The 25873-nt window shown below is 36.9% G+C and overlaps 1 protein-coding gene across 3 annotated transcripts in view; it reads right to left on the bottom strand.

Annotated features, from left to right (window-relative positions):
• The window catches only part of FBXW7 (F-box and WD repeat domain containing 7), a 176765-nt gene that overhangs the window by 56488 nt on the left and 94404 nt on the right, over positions 1–25873 (bottom strand). The window contains exon 1 of one of the 3 annotated variants that reach the window (XM_063156378.1): positions 22568–22878. The exons of the other annotated variants lie outside the window; for them this stretch is intronic. Coding sequence (XP_063012448.1) covers positions 22568–22714 — 147 coding nt within the window. The 5' untranslated portion in view covers positions 22715–22878. Of the gene's footprint in view, positions 1–22567; positions 22879–25873 lie in introns of those variants that run through there. 3 annotated transcript variants of the gene reach the window in all.

The raw sequence follows: 25873 nt of genomic DNA, 5'->3' as shown, positions 1-25873 counted from the left end.
GCAAAACTGAAATTATATACCATCCAAACACTCTCACTGAATTAGTCTTACACATGAACTTAATTCAAATTAATGTTGAAGTTACATGATACTTTAAAACATCCAGACTAAGTTCCATGTTACCACCTATCCATGGACTCAAAGGTAGCTAGTGCTTTCTGCTATGGAAGAACAAACTGCCTGAACAAACTTGTCCTCATAAATTTGGCTAAAAGGACTTCTGAAATATACTCACACAGTTTTTTGTTCATCTCTACTCATCAAACCACCTCACAGGAAACCTAAACTGAAGCCACAAGGTTGGGCACAGCACTGAGTGGGGTCCTTATCAAGGAGCTGCCCATTTGTCACACCTGGACACCACACAGCATTTGCACCATTGCTCCCCCATGTTTAGCTGTGCCAGCAGAAGATGCTGCTGTCCCCACCACAGAACCAAAGGAACAATAAATCCACTTTATGTTAAATTAGCTGGGTTAGTGCAAATCACCCATTTAAATTGGCTAAGCTTTTCTGGCTGGTTGCTCCACAGCCAGTGTGGGAGCTCTGCTGGCTCCAGTGAGGCCATAATTACCACCAAAGGGGCAATAGGAACCTGCCTGGGGGAGATGAAGGTTTCCAGTGGCATGGATTTTAGCCAAGTGAACGTCTGTCTACAACCTCCAGCATGTGATTTTTAATCAAAGTAGTGATACTAGCACAGGCAGTTGCAGGAGGGCCTTTACAGTGACAGCAGCTCTTACATCTGCTCTTCATGCACCACAGATCCGTGTGCACTTGGCCAGTTAAAGCTGTTTAACCCCTGCGTATTCCACCACCTTTCTGCAAGAGGTTACTGACCTTAGAGCTCTGCTGCTCTTTCATCTCCTTCATGCAAAACATTTTCCAGGCAGCTTAAATCACTTTTGATAGCCTTTTAAACTTAACTAACTTTGCCTAAAGCGAGTCAGATCATTTACAGGATCCATTTGCCAGCAAAGCTGAAGAAAGGAAATAACTTCTGGCAGACTACAAGACAGTACTGGAAAAAGAGGGAGAAAGCAGGAAGGTAGGCTGGGGGCAGAGGTGTGCAAATAAGGCCTCCAGGAACAACAGCTGGATTCAGAAGATGGCAGCTGTTCATTACCTCTTCTTGCACTTCTGTATAGCTGCATTTGAAGACAGATGTGTGAAATCAAAGTGCTAGAGTTTATAAATTCAGGGGGTGAAGGGGAACCACCCCTGCTGCAGCAGCTATCATGACAGGGTCCTACTTTGGCCATTACTTTTTTTTGCTGTATTTCAACACACATCAAAAACTCTAATAACTTGCATTTTATTTAAAGAGCTTGAACAAGTTGCAGTTAGTGAATTCCCCACTTTGCTTTTGACAAAGTCAGAGTGACTGTTGTTCAGTGTGGAAGCTAACCAGTGAACAGCATTTCACTTGCAACTCAAAACTCATATAAATCTGTGCTTCAATGTCCTCAATGTAATTTTGAATGTGATCACTAACTCATTCAAAGCAGAACTCTTCATATCACATTTTAGTGTGTTAGCTCACACTATAGAGAAGCAATGGAAGTTTGGAGCTGAACAGTGCTGTTCTTTAAAATCTCTTGATGTTTTGTAACTATTCTTGAAATAAAACTCTGGTCAATAGTCAAGCAGGTAAGAAGCATCTGGACTTCTTCTCTCAAGAACATAAAATGTGGCCTGAATTGTACATACATCTGTTAACTGGTCTGGAATAAGAGCTCATCTTCTCACTGCCAGGCACTGGCTTTACACACTACAGTTGTTTGCTGTGCTGCAGGACCAACATCTACAAACACAGCACACCTCCTCATTACAAGTAAAATAAGGTTTATGGGTAGTGGCAGAATTTTTCACTATCCCAAATAATACAGCTGGGATGGGGGCAGGGGAGGAGACCAAAATGTTGAGCTGATGAGGTTCCAGGTATACCTGGTGTGGTGAACAATTTAGGTACACATCTGAGACTCGCTGGTTCCCACCTAGCAGAAAGGGCAGTGTTAGTAATGAAGGAGGAGTTTGTCTCCAAGGGCAAAGAAAGAGGTAAAACAAGGGGAAAGAACCCCAAGATTATGGCATCCCATGAAATCAATAGCTCTATTGACTCTATGGCTTTATTGTCCCAGGCTCAATGCTTTGGAAAGCATTCTGTAGCTTTTCCTGGAGGATTAGGACTGGGAGGGTCAGAGTGTGTGTGGGTACTCTGAGAAATGTTAACCCATCACTGTTTCCATCCTTCCTCAGCTGTCAGAGCACTCCATCTGTGTGAGGCTGCTTAGTCACCCCTGGGCGTCCCAAGGGGCTCAGAGCAATGCCAAAATGCACCGAATTCCAGAAGGCAGCCAGGAATTTGATGATCCTGTTACAAGGGCCATGCACTAGAGCCACACAGAGCTGTGTTAGCACATACCAATTACCTTGTATTTCAGACAGTAAATGATTAACTTCTATGTCTAAATGCAGAACACCTGTTCCCAGCTTGCACTTATAATATCCACTCGTAATATCCAGCTTCCATTGCAGGCCTGGAAGAGCAGTCCCAGGGCCCTAAAGCTTGTTCTCCCTTCTCAGCTACAGCAATAGAGCCAATAGAAGATGTACTGGCTCTAGACACAAACTTTGTTCAATTTCTCTTCAGATCACCTCAGCCAGTGCAGTGCTACTCATTCTGCTAGCGAGAGAATCAATTTCCATGTGTATGTAAAGGGCTGGCTTCTGGCAAAGGTTTATACAATTGTATATAATGCAAAGTTCAGTCACAACATCAAAAGGAAAATTATTTTTCCTTTGATGAGGTCTGGGATTTTACTGTTTGTTCACTCATTTGTTTTGGCAAGAGCCCTGATCATGAGGACAGCATATACAATCCTATGTTTTTTTAAAAAACTCATAAACTGAATCAGGGGTTGCTGAAGGAAATGAACTGTGAAGTGGGGGCAGCAGGATAGTATCTAACATTAATGCAAACAATCCATTTGTCACTTTCATGGACCTGGGTTAATTAATATTCTATAAAGGTCTTCCAAAAGTTGAATACCTCTCAAGTTCTGAATTCATGGGGCTGACCTTAGACTTTCTCAGAATGATTTTTAATGCAGTCTGTTATCAGCAAAACCCGTTTAAACACATGCCCCATCTGCCAGTACCCCATTTGCAAAAGAGCTTCTTATACTTGCAGACAGTAAAGCTTCTGCCTGCTTCCCTCTCTCCTCTAAATACCAGCTGTATGGTAATGAGCACAAACAGCTGAAAAATACTGCACAGTAACAAAGCTGGTACGAAGCGGGCAGAACAACGCATCCACTCAATGAGGCAGTTGTAGCATGAATTTAGCAGATTAGCTATTGAACAGGGGTGGGGGGAGGTTTGGAAAAAATGTAAAGGGTCTACACAGATAGCAAGAAAATGAAAAGAGACCAAAAGGGCACAGGCTACCAAAGAAAAGCCCAAATTCTAAAGTACTTTTGTTGAAACTGCATGAACCAATTCTTCAAATTTTCTAAGGCTTACTCGTCCTGTACTAATGATATGCCAAATGCTATTCTGATCATTTGCAAGTTCAGTTAGTTTTTAAAGGAGGCAACTTGTTAATGAAAGTCTTCCATTCATTAACAAATCTCTTCATTGGCTGGGGGTGGGGGGAGTCCTTAAGAGCAGGAACACGCTCTCCTACTTCAGTCTCTGGTACTTTCAGCATGTGTGACCAACAAGAACCATACTATCTATTAACTTTTTACATAATAGCCCTCTCAGTCTATCCATTTTTTAAAGACATTTATTTAAATGCTGACAATATTCACGCTCCCCTCCAGACACTGACAAGCTTTTTAAGCACTGAGCCTAAAAGACACTTGCTTTTAAGAAAATTTGCGTGTAACTGCATTCAGCTGACATGCATACAAGGCATGCAGTTGAGTATTTGTTTATACAAGTAGCTAATTTGATATACACTGTTTGCATAAAGTCTTAAAATGGCACATGCACTTTTGCACTTGAAATTACACACATCTGTCTAGTGGCAGATGTGAAAGATGCATGCAGTTTTGATATATAAAGCTGATGTGAAAATAAAGGACTTTTTTTCCTGTTTGCAATTTCCCATTGGCATCTAGCGTGTTACTGCTGCTTTTGAAGAACTGGAGCCTAACACTTTCAAAGAAAAAGATGAGAAAAGATGGTGTAGTGACACTGCCCAAGCAAGTGCTCTGTCACAAGTTTGATACATAGTTTTTGGGGTTTTAAATTCCTAATTAAAAAGCCTTACTCTTACAATCCCTCAGCATCTTAACATTTGTCTTTAGTAAGTCTAGTAAGATGTTTTTCAAAGATTTATCCACTGAGACATATTGCAATAAAAATACTACATTGTTTCTAAAAATGATAGAGAATGAAACCTTCTATCTGGGCAAAAAAAGCATACTTACTCCTAAGGTCATCACACTGGAGCTCCTAAGAAAGCAAACAATCTTTTAACCTTTATACATTGCACTTAGAGAGTTTAACAGAACAAATCATCTATGTTACTGGCTTCTGTTCACTGCTGATCACAGAATAAACAAAAACAAAAAGAGAAAGCAATTTTCTCAGGGCATGAAAGAGCTTGTCATGCAGCTATACAATGGTATTCACAGATGATATTTTTATTGCTCATGTCTACCATAACCTTGCAGTAACAGAAGAAGTAATAGAAGAAAAACCCCCACTATTGACATTCACTGTAAGTCTCTACCTAATTTCAAATTTTAATGTAAGTCAAATCTATTGAATTTAGGTTAAAGAACATGTACTTTGATCTTTCCTGGAGAATTCTAGCACACATTAAAAATATTTTTCATCTTTTAAGCACCTTCAGGAACTCATAAAAACTTGATGGAAAAAAAAGCAGGTAACAGACATATTCAACATACAGAGATGCATAAAATGTTAGCTAATGATAAATTATTCATAAATTACTTACTGGCTAAAAAAGTACTAACATTCAGTTTATATACTTATTATTAGTCATTATAATTATCAGTGATTCCCTTAATTTTCTGTACTTTAAACTTAGCACAAATATCACTCAGTTCTTATTTTAATTCTGCTCTCTGAATTGTTTAACATGCACCATGATGAAAGCTGTTAGCATAAAAACGCTAAGCAAATTAAAGTGGTTTATTATGAGAGAAGGTACAACACTCAAAGCCATGCAAAAATTAACTGCCAGAATTACTTTTGTTCTTTCCAGAAACATGTATTTCTTCAGCTCATCAGCACTCCAGGAGGAAAGAATATGATACTACTATTTGCTATGTCACTAACCCAGGTATGCCTTGGTATCTTCAAAGGAGCCTGAGCTGCTCAGTATCATTATTTAGCTTCTCAGACTATGGTCCTGGGGTACTAAAGCAGTTCCAATGAACAAGGAAAGCCCCACTTATTCTAGAAGATTTAAACTGGAACAATAAAAGATTTTTTTTTCATGTTTCATATAAAATTTTCTAAAACTCTGTATTTTATGACTTAGAAACAAAATTAAACATTCACAGAAAAAAACCTGAAGTTGTCTATGAAAAATTCCAACAACCTAACATTGAATATTTAAAAATATGCAAGAAAAGTTTGTCACTGAAACTGGCAGAGCTACACTCAGTCATTTTTAAAGTTTAACCTCAAAATCTTCATTATCCCTAGCATTTAGATAGAATACCAATTACAACAACCAAAAATCATAAGAGAAGACTGGAGTGAATGTTGGCTCTGTTGAGAAAACAGTGACATGAGAAATTATCACAGAATCAAAGAATAGTTTGAGGTGGAAAGGACATCAAAGACCATCTTGGTTCCAATACCCTTGCCACAGACAGGGTGCCACCCCCTAGATCAGGTTCCTCAAAGCCCCATCCAGACCAGCCTGGAACATTTCTCAGGATGGTGTCTTCAAAACTCCTTTGGAAAACCTACTTCAGTGCCCCACCACCCTCACAGTGAAGAATTTCTTCTTTTTATCATTTCTTCTTTATATCTGAGGATTACACCTATACTCATTGTTTCAGAAAATACATCCCAAGATTAGGATCCTTCTCTTTGCAATGGTGGTTTCAGGAGAGATTGAGAGAATGCCTCCTTTGGATACCAATTTATTCTACTGGGTAAAAAAAAATGAAGTATCCTCAATATTTCAGTTCAGCAGAAAGTCAATTAATTCATATAGAATGTGCCATTCACAAGGAATAAGCACTTCAAATGCACTTTAATACTCAAAGTGAAAAAAACCAACTAAGCAAAAATCATGTCAAAGTTGCTTTGTTTATGCCCTTCTATATTTCAAGACAGGCTGTACTTTGCTAGCACTTGTCCATGATCTTCACGTGCTTTTACCATGTGGAAGCCTTTAAACAGTAACAGTCATAAAAAAAACCTGAATAATATCTATATTCATGAGTATAAACAGTGCCAAGGAGAAAACAGTGACTCATTTTAAACAACAATGTTCTTAACTGCATTGATATTTCCAGAATATTTCTTTAACTTAAAAGAATTCTCATACTTTCCTACAAGTAATGCACATATACACAATCAATAAAATAACCACATTTTAAACATGATATTCCACAAAAGATTAAAAAGATGAACACAGAGGAAGACTTATCAACAGCACTACACTGCCCCTTCACGTCCACTACAGAAACAACACCACAAGCTGCGTGATGTAAAAAAAAAATCCCTGAATATTAACATAGGAATTATGTTAAACTACAAATTTCCTAAATTTTTCTATAGGATAGCCTCTTGCTCCCCCAATAAAACATAGAATGGAGGAAAAGCAGAATAAAAGTCCAACCCTTTCTTTAGTGGGAAAATGCCTGGTTTTCCCTTGATATGCACACTTAGACCTTCTCATTTTTAAAAGGTATGAATTTTCCACCTTGATAACACAGTGGATGAGAATTGATGAACAAAACCAATTCAGATACATTTCTTTAGAAAGGAAAAAAATACTAAAATGGATATACTTAGCCATGACACAAAGTTTTATCTAAGAATGGAACAATAAAGCTTCTATCAGAATCAACTCTCAATGGCATAAGAAATTATTTATGAGTATATAAGCTACTTCATACATCCTATAAATTCCCTCAACGTTTTAAATAACAGTTTTTCCCCCAAGCATCCTGTTTCTTCTGATTTAAAATTCAGTTGCTATTTTGCTTGTCATTTAATGCTAAATGTGTTGTTCTGATACATGTGTGGGTTTTTATTTTTGGTAGCATTAACTAGAATGTCAGTCAGGAACTTTTGATTGAATAAAACAAGGTGTCCCATGTCTCCATGAGGTAAATCTCTCAGTGTACCATCAGCACAGGCATTCTGAAACCTCTCTCAAGCCAAGACAAGAACTTGCCATTCTTCCTACAGATTAGCTTAAATGAAGTACAAGATGACAAGGACCTTACTCAACACCACTGAGATCCAAAATTATACTTTTCACTATTAAAGAAAAAGGGTACACAATGAGACCACAAAACAAACCATTACATTTCAAAGGCCTAATACATTTTTTTTAAGAAGCAGAGTGGTAAAATCTGCAATTTAAAAAAAAATATGCTCAAATTACTTTTTGTGCTACAAATGTTCATATGGTACACATGATCACCATAACCTTAAGTAGAAAAAGTGCTTTGCAAAACTTTTTTTCTTATAAAAGATCCTAAACATATTCTGCCCATTACATCGGTATGGTAACTCTAAATAAATGATATATCAGAGTTCTTACTCCTTTATTAAAGCCATGGGACATTTTAGACATGCTGTAGTTCACAAGAACATCACAAATGTTTCTCTGGGTGAGGCTAAAAAACCCACCTAGCTTAACAGAGTCTGATCATAATTTAATTTTCTCATGGACTAAATCCATGTTGACCAGGCTATTCAAGCCACCTGCATACAAGCACAACCTTTTCAAGGAGAAGGGAAAAATTAAGTTGGCCTGTCAACAGTTATGAAAAAGGGTGCAAAGCATTTCTCCCAGTTATGTGTTTTGGAAATTTATGCAGAGAAACCTCAAACCTCAGTGCAATCTGCATGCTTCAAGAAATGTTTAAAAGGATGCTTAAAGATGATTTCCTGTTTTTTGAACTTACAGCATTCCCCATCAGATTTTACTACACGACTATTGCTGTGTCTTTGTGAGTTTACACATACACCATGTATTTAAGAATGCAGCTTTACAAGGACTTGTTACACAGCTTCTTAACTAAGGTCAGGGTAGGGCACTCTCTTGCTAACGAACTGCTATGAGAAGTAGTTTCTGATAAAAAAAGAGATGATAAATAATGGCATGCTAGGTATAAAAAAAAAACATTTTCCCACTCCCATAAAGATAATATCCAAATAATTCCCTAGTAATAATGGGAAAACAAAATTCAAGCTTTCTCTCCTGACTACATGCACGTAGAAACAAGGGGACTTAAAAGACAAGTTTGAAGTTGTTTCATCATAAATCCTGAAAAGCAGTTATTACAGTCAGTGACAGTATCTGGGCCATTATGTATTTTATGTATTTTATTTTCTCCTCTGCCTATGATTTTTTTTCACAAGTGTCTCTCACCACAGTATCTTTCCCTTAAAACACATTCTGAGGTATGAAGTAAAGCTGGTTCTCAAGGGCACCACCATGATCTCTTCAGGGGTTTTTCCTGTAGGAAAGAGGCTGTGACAAACAATTTCAGTATTGAGTTAATTGAAAGGTTAATTGAAAGGTTTTTGATTAAGAACAGGGGTTGTATTTCTATCCTACTAATGGCACCTAGAGGTCAGACCTCTGTAAGTGCAAATAATCAGCTTTGACTCTGCAAGCAAGCAAGGCATAAAACAAGATTCAAAAAAGGCACAATGGCATAGTTTGCTGTCCAACACTTGGTGTCAGGTTGTCTTTATAAGAAATGAATCTATTCTCAAGTCATGATACATTCTTCCTCAAGAATATATTCCTGTTGGAGAGACTTCACTGTATAATGACCAGTGTCACTTAAAGCTGATGTAAAGTTCTTGTCAACTGGGAGTACTAAAAAAAGTACTTATCACCCTGGGAGTACTAAAAAAATACTTTGATACCTTCTACCACTACAAAGGTATTCTATTTTGCTGACATGCATATACAGAAAGCCACATTTTTAGCAGTACAGCACTGGCTGCTTGGTACTATAGCAACTCATTTTTCTGTTCCACCTTTTGTCAGTCTCACTTTCTGTGTATCTCATGTCATTTGTAGCCAACCAAGCAATGCTGCATCTACGACACAAGCCTGGGACCAGAGTGGCACTGCATGGCTTCCTCCACCCTGTGCTAATTACAATAGTGCTAAACTGCCTCTGAAATTTGAAGCATCTACCAGAGAAGCAGAAAATGCCATTTCCTTCAAGCAACCACTGCAAAGAAATGAAATCTCTGCATTGAGACCATAGAAGTGCAGCTCAGGTTGCACCTGTAGAAGACAAATCTCTCCAATTATTTACAGTAATCTATCAAATGCTCCTGACCACTTTCAATTTTACTTTCAAGTGAGAATCAGATTTAGAAATATTTGTATTTTTATGAAAATAAACATGGCAGAAAATTGAAGCACAAACATTCTCATTCATAAATGAAGAAAGAAAACATTTTACACTTTAAATGTAGTGGCAATCTCTCATCTGTTCTGTCTTAATGCCAGACACATTCTGAACCAGGGTGTGAACTTCCCACATGCCCAGTTCTTGAAACAGTCTGTATCACCTCAGAGATCTCCAACTTCTACCTTGGTGCAACCAGACACGTGGTCAGCACTCCATGAAAATATTTTTTCCACTTCAGTTTAACAGAAACAATCCACCCCTGTTTTCCAAGTCAAACAAGGAAAGACAGGGTTTACTAGCAGCAGCTGTTTCCAAGTTTAGAGACTATGACAGCAGCCACAAGGTGAAAGAAATAGGGAAAACAAGGACATGAGGCAGGATTACCTCAGTTTCCAGACTTGTTTATGAAGCTACTGCTTAAAACTATATCTTGGTTCTTGTCTCCCCTCTAGTGTTGTACAGAGCAGAAAATGCATACAGAAGATAAGCTAGGAGAATTTTTTTATTTCATTATTTTCAAGACATGAGGAGTAAAGGACTGAAAAAGGAAAATCAAGCTCCCTTATTTATGATACATTGTAAGACAACATGTAAGGTTTTTCCCATTTAGTGTTTTTCCTATTAAAAATGAGCTCTTCTTTATAAAAAAAAACAAAGCAAAACCTGATTACTTTAAAGTCAGAATATAAGAAAATATAAATAGAAATAAAAAATAAGAAAAAAAGCTTAAGATTTTTTTCTACTGAATAATAGTAGCAAATTTACCAATTTGTCTATTCATGAAAACCATTAATGAAGGCACATCTAAAAGAGGCCAGATAAAACCTTTGTATTTGATATGGTTTTTGATATGTCTGTGACAGATACACCTATTCTAGGACAGAGTCTTATGAAGCAGCACTGATGCTACTTAGTGGCAGGAAGCTAGAAGGAAATCTTGAAACTCTCCCTGAAGGAAGAGCACCTGTATCTGTGTATGTATTCTGAGGGCTATTATTAAATAGTATTAGATAACGAGATGCTATGACTCCCCAGTTCTGAATGGGAAAAGAAAGGAAACAATTACCTACCACCTATAATATTGTGTGCTACAGAATGAAAATTATATATTATATATTGTATTTTTAAATTAGATATTGAAGTTCACAAGCATTGTCAAAGGAATTCAAAAGTTCAGAAAGGTTGTTAGCATATTTCTTAGTAGCAACTGACATTCTTTTAGAAATACAAAGATGGTTGCATATATTAGGTTTTTAATAGGGCAACATCTTTGTGATCCATGTCATTACATGCTTTGGAATGCCACATCCAATATCTAGCACACTGATCCTTCAAAGACAACATATGTCTTATGTCCTCTCTACTGGAATGCTCTCCTAGTAAGCTTAAAAAGAAAAAAAAAAGAAAAGAAAAGAAAAAAAATGCAACAGTTTAGTCTAATGACTCCAAATTCATTCCCCATATGTTCACATACCATCAAAACATGAACTATTTCTCAAAACCTTGTACAGAAGTTAAAACTCCTAGTAAAGAGATTTCAAAAGATGGACAAAAAAGCACGTGTGTCCCATGCTGCCTCACAGCAAGGAACTGCTTGCATGAAAATGCACAAAAAGCTGTCTTGACTTCATGGTTCTGAAGGATAAGCAAAAATGAAAAAACTCTAAGATACAGGCAATCTGAAATTAAAATTGAAGTGGAAAATAGTTTAAACTACATTCAAAACTACTACATAATGTACTTCTTTATTTTTCAGTAATTGTCATCATTTCATCCCACTGAGGTTTAATTTGTGTCAATATAATTCCCTTTTAGAAGGATTCTATTTACGTTCTTCCAAATAGATTAATATACAAATACTGTACATTACGCACACAGTTGTTACACTAGGTTTAAAAAAAAGACATTTTTGTGTTTATATCACAAAGATTAGTTACTTCAGAGAGACAACAGTTCAATTTAAAGGTTTTTGCTCACTAACATTGTTCATGCTTAAGTAGTGCAAATTTGAATTACAAATCTTAAAATTACCCAGAAAATACAAGGCCTTAGGGCCAATTACTAAATAACATGTTTCAATTTTTCTATCAACATACATACACAAAAGACAGAATATGCTGAGAGGAAAGAAACACAGTCTCTTGAAAGATTAGTTTTATTAGACTTGCAGCACCTATTATGATTGGGTAACTCAGTATAACCTCGGGGGGGCATAAATTGTCTACTGAAGTCCAAAGAATAAACTGAAAATTTTCAGCAATTATGAATTCACGTGGTCTGTGTGTCCACTGCAAGGGGCTGCCAATGCTACTTGTTTCTATAAATTAGTCCCACAAGTCAGTAAGACACTCCAGAGGTGCAAATTACGGGTTTCACTATTTTTACACTTCAGTGACTAGAGAGAAGTTTTAGTGCAGGTTTCCCTCTGCATCAGGAAGAGAGAAAGAGAAAAACTGGGGCAGGGGGCATGAAGGTTTGCACACCCGCCTCTCCTCATTGCCATATTTTCAGGAATTAATTAATTCCCTGAGGATGTCTTGGATGTCTTGAAGCATTTACTTTCTCCACACACAGGAAAGAACGGGTCACGTCTGATCTGAGCTCTTCCTAAATCAAGAAAAGGGCTGGACCTGCTAAACATGGCCATAAACGGACAAATATGCAGCATTTATGGACATCTAAAACATTCACTTGTGTGCTTAAATTAAAATGGGCCAGTACTTCAGAACAGGAAACTATTTCCTCTTCACCCACTCAGAAGTTTGGATGCCTTCCCAGAAATCTCAAGACTGGCGCAGGGCTTAGTGCTGCGCCTGCAAGACAGCTGCATCTGGATACAGCCCTTCATGGGAATGCACAAGGCAAACCAAGGCAGACAGGTTGAGCAGATGTAATTAACGGAGGTGGTGCCAGAAAGTGATCCCTGTTAACCAGATGCTCCAAAGAAATTCCTCTCAGTAAGGCAGCACAAGAGGCAGCCCTGTTGGAAAGCTTCTCGAGCCGTGCCAACAGATCTCACGGACACCCACCATCACTAACGCGGCTCAGACCCAAGCAGCTCCAGCTGCCTCCTCTCCTTCTGGGAGGGAAGGGCTACAACTCACTGAAGTTTTCTCCCATGATGACCAGCTCTTTATGTAACAAGAAAAGAAAAGTGGACAAGAAGCTAAAGGAAACTGACATACACCAAATTAATTTGACAATTATAATGGAGTAATCCCAACAAAATTGTTACAAACATTCTCTAACCCAAACAGGAGGGGCATAATATGTCTTGAAAAAAAATCAAGAAACAAACCCCCAAAATGAATCTACTTTGGCAATTTTAATCCATGTAATATTCATACCAATTAGGCACCGACCAAATTAGCTGCTGCTATTCTAACCCATTTTCTTTCTAAAGTGAAGAAGCACTGCTATGTATGTGCCCTTAATAAATCTGGATATTAATTGCAATTAGTGTCAAATTCTCACAGTGCAAAGTGACCTCAACACATAATGACATTTCAAACATGATGAGAAAACTAACCATTTCTATGAGAAGCAATTTTATATCATTAGATGAATCTCAGTCAGAAATAGCACAGACACCATAGATCCTGCCATAGGTTAAAGGGATGATGCAGTCTCAATTCTATAATTTGTATTATTAGGTTTTTTTGTCTGTTACCTATTTCTTGCATCATTGTGAACAGAAACAGCAAATAAGTGGCAAGCATACATGTCTAATAAATTAAATGAACAGAAGCTTATTATTGTTTAGCACAAAAACATTCCTCCCAAAAAGGAAGGTGCACAAGCACCTATTCTGAATGCTATTCAAGAGAAGAGAATTAGTACCAACTATGAGAGTTTATCACCTGCCTGAAGATAATAAAGCAAGGGTGGGCAGGGGAAATTGATTGACACATAGTATTTTAATACTGAATTTATAATACTTAAAGCTAAACACTTGTACTTTGAAAATCAAGTGATAGATGTTGTAGAAATCGTAATTTTTTTTAGCATGATGGCTTATCTGGTTCTCTTAGGAAATACAGCCAGTTACAGGTAATTCTTCATTTTCTTAAATGTGGTACATGGGCAGAAAGGACTTCCCAGAACTGTTTGCAGGATAAGCAGAGAGGCAAAGGACAGGAACACTGTGGGTGTAAAGAGACAGGAAAGAAAAGAGAGATGATCTATAAAAATTATGTGGACAGAATAGGCACTAGACAGTAGAGGACCTGTTTGAGAGCTTGGTATGCAGACAGGATTTGGAGAAGGGAAGGCAAAAGAAGGGAAGACTGTAAGGTCATGAAGAAATTCATGGTAAGAATTCGGTCTGAAATTTCACTAACAATGTACCACAGGAGAAATGCAAGATGGAATGTAGCAATGCTGTAAATATGTTAAAATTGCAAACATTCTTGCCAGCTGCTGCTGTTATCATGAGAAGTAATCTTGTGTTAGGGTTTATTAATAGCAGCATGCTTTGGAAGAGACTGCCTTTTTTACTGACAGAACACTGCACCATGCAGATTGTCTTGAAGCAACAAAATTTTACAAAAAATATACCAAATATACCTCTGTGTCACTTTCTATGCTGTTCTTTTTCAATTTTCAAAAACTAAAATGCTGCTGGGAGAGTATCCTTAAGAAGAGACCAGTATGGCATCACCTACAGGCTCCTGGCCTATGAACCAAGGAACAGCTCTCTGCTTGCAGCAGCTAACAACACATCATGTTTCTTTTCCCATCTCATCTTCTGTCTTTCATCTCTACAAGCAGTAAACTCTCTGTGCAGGGATAATTTTGCATCCAGCATATCAGACTTATTACATCATATATATAATATTATTATAATATGAAATAATGTTTGCAAATAAAACTATGCTTTTTAAACCCATGTCTCTATACATAAATGGGGGCATCTCAATCATGAGGAAAGATCCCATATAATACCATCTAGGATCAGTATGCTGTAACTGCTTACCATCACTGTACACTAGCTACATTATGAACTTAAAAATGCAATTTTAGAAATTCCACAGGAGGCTATGAATATTGAAACATCTGGTCTGAAATTTCCCTATGTTTACATATTACAGATTCCTAAAATGAATTTTTTACTTGCCTGCATCTTCTACAGACAAGTTGCCTCTTTTTCACAATTTACAAATAAGATTCTATTTACTACCTTGCATATGCAAAGCCATCCACCATATACAAACTTAATAAACTATCAGAAATAATGAGCCATCTGAGACAGGAGGGAGAGACGCCTGTTTCACCAAATAAAACACACAATTTTACTGTCTTTGCTACATTATTATACTATTTCCTGAAAAAAAAAGTTTTCCTAGCTAATAAAGAAGTTGAATACATTAGCATTTACCAAGTCTTATGAGTGCCTTTGATACGACATAAACGAAGCTGGTTTAAGGAAGTACTGCTAAACATAGATAATTCATAAGGGAAGAACATTATATAAAATAATTTATTTACACTTCTATCATCATTTATGTATTTTTATTCTCCTTCTCACTTTAATCAATTAGTTTAAGGTCAGCAGAATTTTGGTTGTCCTTTAATATATTGGAATATGATCTACAAAACAAATGAAAAACACCACACAAAAATCTTACTTGCCTATTACTTCCAAGTGTTACAGTAGTAGCAGAATTATTAAAAACAGGTTTACTGTATTGCCTTCTTGCACAGCATCAATGTTTTCTTTTCATATGACACATATCACACTTCTTTTTCACAAGCATAAATATTTGCAATGTATCAAAAATGCACAGTTTGTAACTACTATCAGATTTTTAAAGAAAAATCATTAACCTACTTTATAGACTGCATCTTTCAATATCAAAATCACGTCCACACGAGGAGTAAGTAACTAGAGATGTTTTTCTGAAATGTGATCAAACTACACATGACCACACAAATGATATGCAACCATCTCAAACCTCTGACCAAGAAACTTTGCAATCAAACTGGTTACTCAAAACATATTTTAAGGAACAGAACAAATTAAAAGTACAGGTTTCCTTGACTAAAAAAAATAAATAAATAAAGGGAAAAGTCATGTCAATTCCAGTGCTTTTTTTCTTGCCTTTCCAAAAATATGAGTAACATTATAAAATAACTGAGCAGCATTTAGAAAGACACTGCTGTTGTTCCTATGCAAAACTGTATTTTCAAGCATGGTAAATAAGTTTTCCAGAGAAGAGGCCCACTTTTGACAGAAGATGAATTTCAATGAGAAACTGTAGGGAGAAAGCAGAATTACCAGTCCAAAACCAGGTGAAGGGAGAGTGAGATAGAGTAGACCAGAGCCAAAGACAGAGCTTGAGAGAAAAACTCAGGCCCAGCAGTGAGTCTAGGAATGAGATGGGATTGCTGCTCTGAGGAGTGGAGCTATTCAAACTGGCAAAATCATCATTCACTGAAAGAAAGGGTTCATCACATAAGGAACAACAACCAATTGGTTGTGGTAAGTGGCAGAGACCCAAGAGCAAGATGCTAAGGCTACAACCCTGCTTATGCCTTGTCTGAGTGTCATTCTAGTTCAGTTTGACTTCCACTCAAAATCTGGGGAACACCTGAACAAAATTTGCCAGGTAAAGTTTATTTGCCCTCTTTGTGTTTCTGCAGTAAGGATAGTCATGACACAGCAGAGCAATAATTTCATCACAAAGGAGTATTCCCCCATACCTGAAAAAGATATGCTCAAGAAATTAAAGTGCCTTCCTCTGCTGCAGGAGGACAAAAAGCATTTACCTAGTGATAGAAGGGACTGTAAAAAGAGAAAAGGGAGATTCATAGCTAAAGCAATTAGGTTTCAAAGCAATACACTAAGTATATTTAATTACACATTTCATGAGTTCCCCTCTGGCATGCTCAATCAGCGAAGAGGCAGCTGGGTCAGTTTATGGCATCATTGTTGTCTCCCATTCCCTCTTCTGCTGGATGCTATAACCTCCACAGTTTGAGACAACAAAACAGATGGACTTTAAGCAGGTAAAGATCTTTCACAAAGTCAACCCAGCATGTTTGAATAGCTCAAAGAGCATGACAATAAAGGCTTCTAAAGACATCTAAACAATTGGGCACAAGGGAGAAAAATCACCCAGGAAACCTTTCTTCTGACACCTCCTGAAGGGAAGGGACTGACTGCAGAATCATCATAACATGCTTTTAACATCTGCACTCCTGCAGTCTGTAATAGACAGCACTGCTCATTACAAGAGGAAATGGAAGTTTTAAATGCATCAAAACCACAAAGAAAAACATTTTAGCTAGTGTTAAATATAAATGAGTTTCCGATTGCTGCTTTTATCTTGACCAGAAATAGGTAGAACAATTTAAATAACAGTGTTTCTCAAAGAGCCAGTATGGTGACAGACGATCCCTGAATATTCTGAAAAAGCAGTCTTTGGGAGTGCTATGACATGTGTTGCAGTGCAGGTTTGAAAATTAACAAACACCAAACAAAAACAAACCACCAACCAAACAACAACAAAAACTCAAGTAAGTTGCCCAACTATTTTTGACCCACTACACCAGACTGAACTAGATATGCACAGGTTAGCTACCAATTTTATTTTTTCCAGGGAATACAGGGAACAGCTGCTTGAACAGCAAACAGAGTGCTTCCTCCTGCAAATGGCTATCTTAAGCCCAGAGCTTCTCTAACACCCCAGAGAAGGGCAGGGCTAGGGAGAAGCCTATTTCTGCCTGTATCTCGTTCTACAAAGCCAGAAACACTGGCTACATCAGACTGCATGCACAGTTTAAAGGATGGATTTCAGTAAGGCTTGGCAGAATTCTTGTGAGCATTGCCTGGGAGATCACAGGACACTTCAGCTGAGCCAGGTTGAATCAGCCCACCTTGAGCTGATCAGAGAACTGAGGATCTGTACACTTCTTTCCACATCTGTGAAACCTGTATTATTCCCTCTCAAGTACAGTACAGAGGAAGTTTGTTTGCAAACAAAATGAGAGAATTGCAGAAAAAAGGGTGTAGAAGATAATTTTTAGACTTTCACTGTTCCATCTTGATAAAATAAGTAACGTATTGCTTTTTCTTCAAGACTACCACTTCACACAGGAAAAACATTTATTTCCCTTGTGAGAATAGATAAAAGGCACGGGAAAAGCAGATTCAGAGTGGAGACACTGCATATAGGTAAAAAAGAAAAGAAAAAAGACAAAGTTCATTATCCAAGACTATTTATCTTCTAAAGGCATGACCCTCTAGGCAGAATGTTACAGAAGATTTTGCCTTCCTCATTTCTGTAACTATTCAGTATTCCTTTCTTTCCACTCAAAACCATCTTCCTTTTCAGTTAACTTCCTTCTACTGAACTTCTGAAGTACTTCTGTTTCATTACACAGATTTTCCAAAACTGAAACACCAAAAATAATAAAAACAAGGGGGGAAAAAACACTATAAATTATGAATTTAAGAATGGAAAGTAAAATATCTAGAAGGCAGGCTTTATTGTTAATATTTGGAAATCCAGACCAATGGACACACCCCTTTATGAAAAATAAACATAGGTCAAGAACACAGTTCCTTTCCTGATAAGTATCAACTGATCAGTCTATGATCTGCGCTTCTCTGACAAATTTTCTAACAAAATCAAGAGAAATTGAAGTAAAGGCTAAAGCAGTTTTGAAAGAAAGCTATTTCTGACAGCCATTCAAAGAAATATGTTAACACCAGAGGTCACAATGCAAGTTCCCTGACACAAAGCCCAGAAACAAAAATTCTCTTGTAGAAGATGCAAGCATTTAGGAGTGCTCAGATTTGTCCAGTGACAGACTCTGAAGACTACCTTTAGTTTTACATTAGAAAACTGTACACACACACATGCACATCTTCACATATTTTTTGTTTATACTCTTCTGTCAGTCTTTTCCTACCAAATGGTGAGAAATTCCAAGGGAAATTACCTATTTTTTGTTTAAGGGGAAAATAAATTAGTGCTTTTTTACATTACTCAGAACCTGTTCCAAAGTCATCTGCAGTACAGAGAAGTATAAATGGAAGGATATATAATTTCAGAGAAAGCAAAACAGTTTTTTTGTCCATTAAGTAACTTCTTACTGTCATCCATGAAATCAAGTGCTGTATTCAAGAAAGAAATATGATTTACTGTGGAAAAATTCAGGACTACATTTCCCTGAAAAACTGAACGGACGGACCACTTGGTTGAACTGCTGGCACAAACATTTACATAAATTTGACTGACAGTGAAAAGAGTGCTTCGGTTGCTTTAACACAGAAATTAAGGGATAAAAAAACCAAATCCAAATAAGTGAAGCTGTTCATGCATAAGTCACCAATATTTTAAATACACTACTAGCATATCTGTCAATTAGAGGAAGGAAAGGAACTGGAGTCTCAGTCCAAGCGCTCTACTGTAGTGACAAATGTGTAAGACCAAATGGATGCTCTTTTTTATGAAGTACACAGGAAGGTTAAAAGTAAGGTTTCAATGCTCTATCTTGTGTTCACTTAACATACAAATACATCCTACAGACAGAAGCATTTCATTGATGAACTAAGCTGATGAATTGCCACAATTTGTTTGGATGTATTTTAAGGGTGAAACACACACACAGAGGAAAACTATTCTCACAAAGTCAGAGCATATGACAGAATCTTTGGTGGTTTTGAGATTACAGGCAGTGAAAATGGATACATTTATTACCTTGATTTTTCCAGCTTGGAATACCACAGGGTGCACACTGAAACCCCTGCTTTATAACAATTCAGTGCTACTTTAATCCACTTGAAATGAAGGAACGCTGCAAGTGAATAAGTCACTCTCACAAATTTTCCAGCTTATTAGCACTTCTTAAAAAGATACATTCAATGTGATAAAATTGTTATACAGAAAACTTGAAGAGGATATTTCAAGACAATTCAAGAGAAATTTCAGGGAAGAAAACCTTGGAAAACTAAAGAGGTAAGAAATCTATTTTTTAAATAGCTTTTCAAAGAGTTGAGAATTACAAGACTTCAGAAGGAAAAATACTTCTGTGAGTGGTTTAAGAGCATTACAAAGGAAAAATCACATACTTAATTGAGACCAATTTTTTTGTCTACTGGAAGTATTTACCATGGCAAACAAAATGTGGCACTTGATTTTGGGACATGCGTGACATACGTGACTGTGCTGTATGTTCAATGATCAGCTGCAGCTACATCGCACTGAAGAACTAAACGATATCTGATACTCCAAGCGTGTCCCAGCTAAAAGGTATTCATTGCTTCTCCACTTTACACTGCAAAATCTACTCCAGTGCCTAAGAAAGATGTGTCAAAGGCTAAAGACGACCACAGTTATGGCTGTGTTTGGTGATAGTGCATTGGTGTTTTCCGGGACAGCTTTGTAGGAATGCACTGGTTTACCGTGGAAGTACAGTACTTTTACAGCTGTGCACTAAAGTTATTCTCAAGTGCTCCACAAAGAATGCTAAGTAATACTATTTTTAACTGGATTCAGATTAGTGGTATTGCAGACAAGTGTTTTAACTACTTGAGCAAACTGACAAAATGCAAAAGGGCAAACTGCTAAGTCCTGTGACCATTTATAGTGCACTTCTTGATAGAAGCTCAGTATAACCAATGCAGAGGATGCAGAAGCCATGAACTGTCAGCTCTCATAACGGAAATATTTTTACTCTCAAGGATCACAGAACACATTTTAAAGATGTTTTGTTAGGTCTAATGTACAATTAAGGAGGGGAAGAAATGAGTTCAAACAAGGAGAAGGTCAATATTAAAGTCATGTCAATGTCTGAATGGCCCAATCGTACACTCACCCAAAAAAAGGGTGGCACTGATATATTGCCAAGTCAATAACCTGGAAGAAAATAGTAGCTCATGTTCTAAAGCACATCAAACTAAGCTCTGAAAATATAGTACTAAATAATTCAATGCATTACTTATTAAATTAAAAGTAGAATTTTTAAAAAATAAAACTTGAAGTTGCATAAAGACTTTGTGTCAAAACTCCTATTTTGCATAAAAATACTTTTTTGGCTGTAATGTTTAATAAAAGAATAAATCCAGAAAACAGAAGTATTGACTCTCTCATCTGTTGATATGAAGAATTAGATTGGGTTTTACTATTGGATTTTTTCAACCTGCAGATCTTGCATGCAACCGCTGTGCGTTAGCATGGAAGGAACCCAATATGGTAATGGCTGGGAGTTACGTGCAGGCTTGGAGTGCTGCAAGGCATGGCACCAAAGGTGGAGCTCTCATACTTTCCACTATCAGCAGCCATCATATGGAGAGTTATTAGTTTCAGAATAGGAGATAAATAGATTGATGATAGCTTAGCTGGCAAAACATACATTTACAGCATTTCTGAATTTTCTCCTTAGTCCTAATGCTAAAAGAAAAATAGATGCTGAACGCCTTTCTAAACCTCCTATAACTAAAACATTAAAGTGACTGAGCGGGGTGTAGGACAGGACAAATGAGATCACTGTGGTCGCTTTGGAACAGTGCAAAATCTTGAGAAAACTGCTTTAGATTTTGGTTGGGTTGTTTTGGGGGTTTTTTTGTACCTGTGATAAGTTACTGTATGATCATATTTCTCATTACAGAAAATACAGTCCTAAGACATCTGCATTCAAGTTCCAAGAGTACACCATACTTACTCAGCCACAAAAGGACTTATGAAGTGTATCTACTAAACTTATCTTCTACACTGTATACTATGCTTTTCCCAAGACAAAGGAACTAACACTATCCAAACATATTCCAAAGGCTTATTTTCAAACAAACAGTTCCCAAATAATATCAAAAAATTTTAACACTTTATTAAAATACAGAAACTCACTTTACACCTTAAACATTATGAAATGTTCCTATTTCATATTCAGCAAACACATATGCATAATATCTAATTTCAGAAAAAATACTTTTCTGAAATGCACACGATCCAATATTAAACAGTTGTGTGTGTGTGTGTGTGTGTATATATATATATATGTTCTAAATTTTGCACTTTTGCAGATTGACATTAGATTGCTGCCTTCAATGTATGCCATGTACCTTTTACATATAATACACATTTTAAGATATTCCAAACAACACAGTATGAAAAAAATCAAACCTTCCAGGGTGACCTTGTCAAATTTAAATTTTGTCTGTGATTTAACCCAGTTTGCTAAAAAGTACTAAGTTGACATTCAAAGAAAGCAAGCATATTTACAAGGGATGAGCTAGATTTTAAAACTTGCATCAGTAAACTGAAACAGTATTTATTTAGCAGCAAGAGAAAATGCATATAAATGTATTTTAAGAGACACTTAATTCATACAGTTCCTGAAGCTGTAGTATAAGACCCGTGATAGTTTGTCAGGCTAGGATTGTCTCTATATATAAACTATATCGCAACCTCCACATAGTAACATGCTATTTTTATTTTATGTAACAGTCAAAAATGTTATCTCCCTTACTGAGTTACAAAAGTATTAAAATCGTATTTCAGGAATTCTTACTAAAAATGTTTAAATATTAATTAGTTTAACATTTCTAAATTCTCTAATTTAGTATTCAACAAGTCACATACGTCACTACAATTCAGAACTGATACCCCAAACTATCTTCATGACCTAAAAGACTGAATAACAGCAAAATACATTTATGAGTGCATCTATTTTGTACAGCATTTGTTTTCACCTACACGGTTTACAGCTATAAAAGAATCACTGACACGTTCCTTTAAATGAGTAATAGCTAAGACAACATGTACAGATTTTAATTAAATTAAAGCACAAGAATTGATGAAATAAATTACCAAAGGGCTCCTCTATGGCACCCTGAGTAAATAGATAATAATACATGTAAGTACTTCCTCATGGAATGAATGCACCATGACAGAGCACTGATCTCCAAGCCAAGTGATGAAAATCCAGCTTTTAAAGACTTTTACACTTACCCGCCTACGGCAGAAGGGCAAGCCCTGTGCAATGATGCTGATGCTAAATATCTTCATCACGGTTTGGTGTGGTAGAGGTTCTTTGGCACTTTTAAGATCAACAGGAACCAAGCCATGGTTGATGGCAGTTTTCCCAGGTTTGGACATTTTATCTTTCTTACTTTGTCAAGTCTACTAACACTGCAAGAACATTGCAAAAGACTTTGCTTTAAAGTCACACGATTTTTTTTTTTTTAAGTTTCAGATTGGTGAATCAGCTCCCCAGAGCCTCCTGCCTCTGCCTCTCAACCTTCTCCTGCCAAGTGTCCTGACCTGTCTGCTGCTCAGTGAAGTGCAAGCTATCCTAGTATAGACAGGAATTAAACCACCAAGGGGCAGGCAGACTGCTCCCGTCAGTCAAACAGCTGGTGGACCTCCCCTGCAATGTCAGAAGAGCCCTTCTCCAAAAAGGGATCTGCAGATTGAAAAAGAAGAAAATCATGACTGCCTGGAGTTTTAGTAAGCACAGCCACTTACGCCTGCTCTTTAAAGGAAGAATTTTCTTTTAATTCTGTTTTGTTTCTAACAAGCTGCCATTACGCTCTCAGAAAGGGAATCCAAGGAGATTGCAACCTTCAGAGGGTAGCAGTGTTGCTGAAGGATCAATTTTATCATGCCCTCAGCAGATTTCTTCTGGACTGTCAAAAAGATTAAATTAAAAACTGATCTGGACTTTGCTGTTCCTCAACCATGGTCTCTAAAAACATAATATATTGTCCAAAAGTTAAAGAAGAAAATAAAAATGGATTTTTAAAAATTGAAAAAAAACAAATCAGCGTCTTCTAAAAATTGGTACAAAACTAGCTCATTTAATGAAAGTAGATGCTACACTGTGATTTTTAATTCCTTCCTCCTGGCTTTCTTTACTTAAGTACAGTACTCCAGTCAGCCTCTCTTCCTCTCTCCCTGCCACTGTAGGGGAAGCAGCATCTGGGTGGCTCTGGCTCTAAGGATGCAAAAGTACAGTAGTTTTCTCTCTTCTGGCCAGCTCATTTGCCATGAGTTTGGGTACCAGTTTGCTCAGGCCTATCCATCACACCAGTGGAAAGTAGGAGGGCTCTTCCTCCAAGAATATAGCATCTCTGGAAGGATGTGGGGAGGTCTGCCCGCCCTTAGCAACCAACCCAAGGCCCATTTTTCAGGAAAAAAGTTCTTACTCCACTGAACAAAGCTACAAAGCAATGTCTATTACTCAGATTTTCCACAATTAGTTTACTTCCATTTTGAATAATTTCTTGATCAAATTAGCTTTCCTAAAATGTCTCCATATGTTCCCACAATCCCCTTCCGGTGCCTAAAATTGGACGCATTTCTTAAAAACATATTCAGATTCTGAAAACATTTTAGAGCAAAACTAAGTAGCAAGAAACAAAAGCGTGTGAAAATGTCTTATGAAACTGCTGATAAGAGATGCAGAAAACCATCAAGGCTCTTGTAGAACTGAGTCAGTACAGTCCAAAACACAGTGAATAAATGACCATTAAGAAATCTTACAAGTCTCTTTATGCACAAACCAGCAAAGATAATTAACTGTATAATTATGTGAGGGCAAAAGAGGGAGTGCAGTAATGCTTTAATGCTTGGAGCACAACAATGCAACTTGACAAAAGACAGCATTAAATATGACTGTATTAGCATTTCCACTTAGCCCTTTGTTTCCCCTTCAAAAAGCCAAGCTGTAAGCATGTCTCATCTGCATATAGAGGGCCTCCCTGACCAAACATTTGCATGTGGAAAGTTTTTTATAGGAAAAAAAAAAAGAAAAAAGGAAACAATCCACAAACCTAACATTTCATTGACAGTTTAAATACATTACAGTAAGCATCTACTTATAACACAATATTTTTCCCAGACAAACAAGACAATCCTTATTTCTTTACAGATGTTGCATACAGAAAAGCTGTGACAGAATGCTGGGGAGCACAGTATTTTCTTGCACAGATGGCTGGGGTTTTTTTCTTTTCTACCATCCCATTCATATGTTATTCAAAAGCACATTTAGACATAAATTTTCTTCTAAATACTCTTTACATTTCCTACTTCACACTTCCTGCTAAAATTCCAAGGAACAGTTTACCATTAGCCTGTACACAGTAGTAATGGCATTACTTTATAACTTCATTCTGAATTATTTCAAATTTTATACAAATACTAGGTTTTCACTTAACTTGTATGCTTCAGAATAAGTATCTCAGAATCTTAGTTTTATTAAAATAAGAAAATTTCACTGAAGTACTCAAAAGAGGGGAAAGAGCAGCCTTTTGTTTTTACTTTGAATAACTAAAGTGAAGAACAGAACCAAAAGTTCAACAGAGATCAACCCACGTACCCTACTGATATGATTCAAAAAGAAGCCACAGATCAATTTTCCATTTCTGATGAACTAGTCACCATCTCAATTGTTCCAGCAAAGTGTGAAGTTTAGCAAAATGCAATATATAATGCAATTATATAAACATAACTTGAGATCAGATCAGGATCAGATACAACATTCTGTACAAAGCAAGCCTTACTTTCTCCTTCAATGAACAGTCAATATTTTGGTTAGTTGCATATAGAATTCTATTGCACTCAGAGAAACTGAACTAACTGCTGAAACTGCTGAACTAAATTCAGTTTTAAGAGTATTTCGTTGCACAATTGCTGAAAGAATTTGACAGTGTGCCAGACCACCAACTGTTATTAGTTGATACAAGAGCCTAGCATCTTTCTACTTTACAGGCTTACTCCCCCCACACTTTTTAAAAAAAATATTAGCTCATAACATGAGTGCAAAACAGGAACATAACTTGGCCCATTCACAGATTTACATACAACTGGGGAATAAACAAGACTCAAGTTTTGCATTCTCCAAGCGCTGCTCACCACACCAGTTCCAGTCACAGGTTATTCTCACACCTCTGAAAAAACAAAACTCAGGATTGTCAGCCCTTCTTCTTTTGTTTTGAGATAAAGTCCCAATGGTACATTGTTTTCTCCCCAGGAACTTCTATTCTACAGTAATTCCACAGGGACAAACTTCTAGTTCGAAAAATAAGATCATGTTCATAATTAGTGCAATCCCCTTTTAGGAGATAGAGCCATGGCAAAATAAGGCACTTTTTTTGTCCAATGTGAAATTACAGAGCTAGATTTCATACTTAATCATAGCAATAAGAAAAAAACTTTAGTTTTTACCTGTCTCTATTTTCCCCTGCTTTTTTGTCACTGTCCCCTGGAAAAAAGATTTGCTTTAGCAGATGAGATCTTGTCCCAGTTTTACTTCCA

Source organism: Melospiza melodia, chromosome 5 (assembly GCF_035770615.1).
Source record: "Melospiza melodia melodia isolate bMelMel2 chromosome 5, bMelMel2.pri, whole genome shotgun sequence".
NCBI lineage: Eukaryota > Metazoa > Chordata > Aves > Passeriformes > Passerellidae > Melospiza > Melospiza melodia.
The sequence above is the reverse complement of the archived record's forward strand: the minus strand, read 5'-3'. Positions and strand labels throughout refer to the sequence as shown.